Source organism: Petaurus breviceps, unplaced genomic scaffold (assembly GCF_028583685.1).
Source record: "Petaurus breviceps papuanus isolate PSGF00001 unplaced genomic scaffold, PetGlider_PUasm1.0 140, whole genome shotgun sequence".
Lineage (NCBI taxonomy): Eukaryota > Metazoa > Chordata > Mammalia > Diprotodontia > Petauridae > Petaurus > Petaurus breviceps.
In genome coordinates, this window is record NW_027185698.1 from 29,117,240 (window position 1) to 29,123,239 (window position 6,000).

Here is a 6,000-nt window from a genome sequence, read left to right on the forward strand (position 1 = left end):
CTTAACAAACTTACTAGCTGTGTGACCTTGGGCAAGTCACTTAACCCCAAGTGTCTTGCCTTCTCCCCTCCAAAAAAGAGGAGACATATTTTAGGTGCAGGTTGAACTGAGGACCTTTAAGCTTTAAGACACATTGAGCTTTGGGTCTGTTATTCTTTGTAACACCTGGCACTCTTTGTACTTCTAAAAGATTTTGCTTATCTCCTTTTTATTTTAATTTTTTTTTTCAAGTAACAAAAATCTATTTTCTCTCCCTCATCCCCCCCCAAAAGAAAAAACTTCTAATACCTATGTATTGTAAATAGAACAAATTCCCACATCAACCATGTTTTTTAAAATATATATCTCAGTCTACACACTGACTCTGTCACCTACCTCTCTATCAAGAGGTGGATGAGATGTTTAATCATGAGGCCTGTGGAGCTGAGCTGCCTCCTTCCTTGTGTAGGCGTACCTGCGTCTGGTCTGTCACTCTTGTTTCCCAGAGCCCACAGACATGTAACTTTGTAGTTGTGCTTTAGGACATCTTTAAAACATTTCTTCAGCTGACTAGAATTGTTACCATGCCGCTTCTGCTTGAGTGCTGTGTGCCCAGCATGCAGTTCACCAAACAGCAGCTGCTGACACACTGGTTATTTTCAGTCTGCCTTACACCTGGAACTTTTTCCATTATTAAGAACTCACCTCAAGTCATGTCAAAGAGAAGAGCATCTATTGAGCTCTTACTCTGTGCTGAACATTGAAGTTTTCCCGCTAATTGTGCCTCACCCAGTCCTGCCCTAACTTTGAGCAGTTAAGGAAGCAGAGTTCCAGACAAGGTAAAGGGACTTGTCTAAGGTCACCAAGTTAACTATGAGACTGTAAACAGATAAATATAACATGAAAACTTAAGAAAGAGGAAGAAAAACTGTAACAACTGAGATCAAGAAAGCTTTCCAGAAAGAGATGGAACATAAGCTGAGCCTTGAAGGAAGCAAGGGATTCTAAAGGATAGAGGTCAAACAGTTAATGAAAACATTTCTCTGTTCTTGGTAGAAAGATTGGAAATATGGAATATCTCATTTGCTGTCAGATTAGGTCACTCTGTTGGTTATTTTGTTTAACTTTTTCTCTATTATGTGACTTGGCTCTACTGGAAGCAGATTAGGAAGTTCTGTCAGGAAATGATTGTAGTGTAAAAAAAAAATAAAGGGCATCAATAACTTTTTTAGAAGATAGTGATGTGGCCCCCTTATCTTGGACTTTGTCTTCTAGGACCTACACTTGAAAACTCCCAAGTGAAAGTGGCCTGTTGCTTTCCCTAACAAAGGTCATTCACCTTTGAGAGGAGATGGAAGTACCATGTTTCCCCGATAATAAGACACTGTCTTATTAAATTTTTTGGACAGAAAAACACCAGAGGGCTTATTTTCAGGGGAGGGCTTATTTTAATGAACATTGACAGCTAGCATGTAGCGCAGGGGATCACTTCACTACAGTAGCAGTCTCAATAGGGCTTATTTTCGGGGGAGGGCTTATTTTAGAGGAATCTTACACAGTAAGGGGAGGGCTTATTTTTGGGATAGGTCTTATTATCAGAGAAACACGGTATGAATGACCATAAGGAAATGGAGGCAGTGTGCAATTACTCTTTCCATGTATCATCATCACTATGAGATAATACTTGAGGGAAGTGATTGTCTCTTTTATATTTGTATCCTCTTTTCTTAACACAGTGCTTTGCATAAATAAGCATTTGATTAAATGCTTTTTTATTCATCCTTTCCTCATTTCCATGTCTTTGCCCCGGCTTTCCCCATGCCTGGAATGCTCTCTCTTCACTTCTGCCTCTTGGAAGCCCTGGTTTTCATCAAAATTCAGTCTAGGCACATCCTGCACAAGGTCTTTCCTGGTTATTCCAAATGCTAGTGCTTTTCTTGCATGTACACACTCAGATTTCCCTGTTATCTTCTCTGTGTCTATACATGTTGTCTACCTGTCAAAATGTAAGCTTCTTAAGGTTGGGGACAGTCACTTCTTCCTTGTATTCCCAGGGCCTGACTGGCACATAACAGGCATTTAATATTTGTTGATGGCAAAGTTAACTCCTGTTTCCACTCAGTCTCTCCCACAATGTAACCATGTTCCTCAGTGAATCAGTGACTTTTATTAATTAATTACCTGGTCAGTTCATCTGCCATTATCCAAAATTCCCCAATAACTGCATTTTAGTGAACATTATAACATAAATATAGCCAAGTTCCAAGACTTACTATTTCAGTGAACCTGCATATCATGTTGATTTGTCTTGTAAGTGGTATTCATGAATAGATAAAAAGGCACTTAATGACCACTTACTCTGTGTGGAGGATACAAATATAAAAGCAGAGCAGTCTCTCCTAGCCTCAGGGAGTTTATAGTCCTATGGGAAGGTTAACACATTTGGAATGTGGTCTCCAGGGAAAGATATTTTGGTTTGGAAAGTCACAAGGATGGTGAGTGGAGCCCTAGGGGAACAGAGTTACATACCCATCTTATATTTCCAGAGCAAGAAGTGGGGAGGGAGTGGGGGAGGGAAGAAATCAGGGAAAAGCTAAGATGTAGAGTGAAGGGTGGCTAACAGCAGCCTAGACATGGGCCACAAGAGATATTCACTAGACAGGGTATTCTGGAGCTAAAAGGATTCAGCCTTCCATGTTATCGTCTTCCAGGCCTAAGGGCCTAGCCTCAGTAGCCGGAAAGGAGATGACAGAGATGTGGGAAGGTGTGCGAGAAGCTATGTGACAGTGTCCAGGTCTGCCTGAGTTGCCCCCCTGCCTCTAACAATCTTTGCTTTAATTTTGGAGCAGAATGCCTACTGATGCCATTTTCTTTCAGAAAAAGTAAAGTGATTGTAATTTTGTCTCGATTTTGTTTCATCAGTTAGAGTTCAGCTGTGATCACTGTGTAGTCTGTATAGCCAAATTGAGTGATGACTTTTCATTCTTCTTTACCTCTGACAGTCTAGATTTCCCTTCGGAAGCCTAATATGGAGCCTCAGTCTTCTCAGCAGCATTTGCCTCAAATACAGTACAGAATTCATAGCACTGAGCTTGTTATCAGTCATCAGGCTGCTGATGCAGACCTGTAACTAATACACTGTCTCCTGGACAAGGAGACCTTTCCCAGTTTCCCCCACCTTACCTCCAGCTGTCAGTGCCTCTCCCCTGAAGTCACCTTGAATTGATTTTTGTATGCACTTGTGTGTGTGTCTTGTTGAATGGAAGCTCTTTAATGATAGAAACTGTTTGATTTTTGTTCTGTATCCCCAGCACTGAGCCTAGATCATAGTAGGTGCTCAATAAATGCTTCACTTGATTAAGTAATATTAATGTTTTTTTACTCTGTTAGGAGCTAGGGGAGATAGAGAAAATCTCACACACACACACACATAGCACTCAAGAAACTTACGTCACAACTTTAAACCTTAAAGAATCCAACCCTTTGATTTTATAATTGAGGAAAACTGAGGCCCAGAAAGATTAATGGACATATATTCAAAGTAATGTAGCAAGTTAGTGACAGACCTTGGATGAGAACTTGAAAAACTTTGCAAATATTGTATCCTGATAAATGTCAGACTCTAAAAAGTTTTTTTCCATACATTCTCACATTGGTTCAGATGCTCACCTTTGACTTTCTTTAAAGTTTTCTACTTAACTTCTTAAGTGATCTCGGGCAAGTGGCTTTCTCTTTCTGGGCATCAGTTTATCACTTAAGACTGCTTCCAGCTCTAAATCCTTGATCCCCTCTATAATGCAGATCAAAGGCACAGCTTTCCCCTCCTGCCAAGCGAAAGAGAGAGGCCAGTCCACCAGTGGTCCGAACAAGAGGTCAGCAGAAAGTGGAAGAAGCACCAGGAAAAAAGTCAAAACGGTCACACTGAGCATTTTCTCCCGTGGTTTGAAAAAGTGGTAAGAGAGGGGCCTCTCTTTTTCATCCACTGTTTCAGAAGGAAGAGGACACGCATGTGCTGTACGTTACCAGACGCAAGCTTTGTCTTATGTTTTGAACAGCTTTACAAAACTCTTGTTTATAGGAGATGTGTACATTTATTTCAGATAAAAGAAATTAAGTTTACTTTGTACCTGAATTTAAAACAAAGTAGTTGTATATTTTAACATTCAAAGTTGGGATTTCCCAATGTGACAGATGTCGCAAATGCAAAAGCTTCCAACCCACCCGGCCTCCTGATAATCTTTGTACAGTATATAAACATGTAAAAATAGGTTGTATTTTACTCTATGTATGATGCTACTCAATGAACACTTTATTTATTTTACAGAAAAGACTTATCTGTGAACCTTACTATATATCTCTGTTTATTTTTATTTTATTCTCTCTTTTTTTTTTAATAAAAACAGATTTTAAATGCTATGCACTCATCAGTAGGAATTGTTTCAGGCCTCTGCCCTGAACTTATCTGAATATAGTGTGGCAGGAGGTAAAGAATTATTTCGCATGTATTCAAGTAAGTAGATTAGTTAAAGAAAGGGACTCATTTGTTTTTCTGTTCACAGTTGTAACCATGTTAAACTGTAACTTGTTTTTAAAATACATTCACATATGTGACTTTATTACCAACCTAAATGAAGTAAAAATAGTTCTAGTTTAGGAAAATTCATGCCATCTTCAGCAGAAATTTTTCCAGTTGAGATTCAACCCAACTACTCTGTTTTATTTTGAAGCTTACCTTCTTCTTTCAGTATTTGTCCTTTTCAATGAAGAGAGATCCATTGAAGATGAAAAAAACCATTTCTTCTTATATCTATAGAGCTTTGACATTTTATGTTCTGTTTTATACACAGGTGTTTCAGAATAAAACCTGGTCTTATGGCCAGAGCCTTTTTTTAACATGTTTTAACTCCCATAAGAACAGACTGTCCAAGCTAAGTTTTTCATAAGATTAAACTTTTCTTAAGATCAAATTTGTCTCTTGCAATGATGTAATAAGTTGCCAAATAATCTGAGATTATTTTACAATGTTGTGTTCATATTCTTATGTTTTATAATTAAAATTTACATTGTGTGGGTTTTTTTTTTTTTGACTCTTATGTAAGGTGGATATTTCTGTCATTTTACATGGTTTCTTACTGAGATTTTATATATAAATTATAAAATGTTTCCCAAACCTTGAGTTGTAAGATATTTTTCTGTTTTTAAATTCCTCAGATGATTCCTTGTGAGATGTTTTTTTTCACTTTGGATAGCTATCAAGTCATACAGTGACAGTACAGCCCTAACCTAACAAACATAAGCTAATAAAGTTTTTCTTTTTTCCCATGTTATAGAATCCATAGAATATGTAGTACTAGAAGGGACTTTAAGCATCATTTAGTGCAACCCCTTGATTGATTCTCTGAAAAGAAATGTGAGATAAAAGTATACACAAAAGTGCTTTGTAGAATACCACTTAATGTGAATTCCTATAATAATTAAGAGAAACCTTTAACAATACTTTACTTTCAGTCTACTTCTTCACCTGTCTGGACTTTGCACAGAATCCTAACATTTTAAATTATGTACTGTTTTCATGACTTTTTTCCACAAAGATCACTGAAAGAATTTTTTCTTTATAAACCACTTATTTTAGGTCCTCAGATACTTTATTATAAGCACCCTTGCTTTTCCTTGAAAATAAACTTCTGAATAGTCAGTTCCCTAGTCTCCTTCTGTATACAAAACAAGGTAGAGACAAGCAGAAATAGGTAGAGTTTAAAATATTCAGAGAACTGAACTCTCAAACAGATCTGCTTCCTGCTACCATAAAAGAGCTTATAAGAATCAGAATCTACAACTCCTTCATTTTTATAGATAGTTATACTGAGGGCAGTGAATTATCCAAGGTAGCATGGCTTGTTAGTTATCGAGCCAGGACTAGAACTTGATCTCCTGGCTTAAAATGCAATATTCTTTCCAAAGTGCTTACACAGGAGAGAAGCAAGAATCCTTCTGCACGTCTGGTAGAGGTAGTAGCCTACC

At 37.8% G+C, this 6,000-nt stretch overlaps 1 protein-coding gene across 8 annotated transcripts in view; it reads left to right on the top strand.

The window, feature by feature from the left end:
- The window catches only part of BOD1L1 (biorientation of chromosomes in cell division 1 like 1), a 95,859-nt gene extending 90,185 nt beyond the window's left edge, over window positions 1-5,674 (top strand). For all 8 annotated transcript variants that reach the window (XM_069069654.1, XM_069069681.1, XM_069069698.1 and 5 more), the window contains one exon: window positions 3,781-5,674. In XM_069069654.1, the coding sequence (XP_068925755.1) occupies window positions 3,781-3,936 (156 nt within the window). In that variant the 3' untranslated portion in view covers window positions 3,937-5,674. The remainder of the gene's footprint in view (window positions 1-3,780) is intronic.
- The last annotated feature ends 326 nt before the right edge of the window (window positions 5,675-6,000 follow it).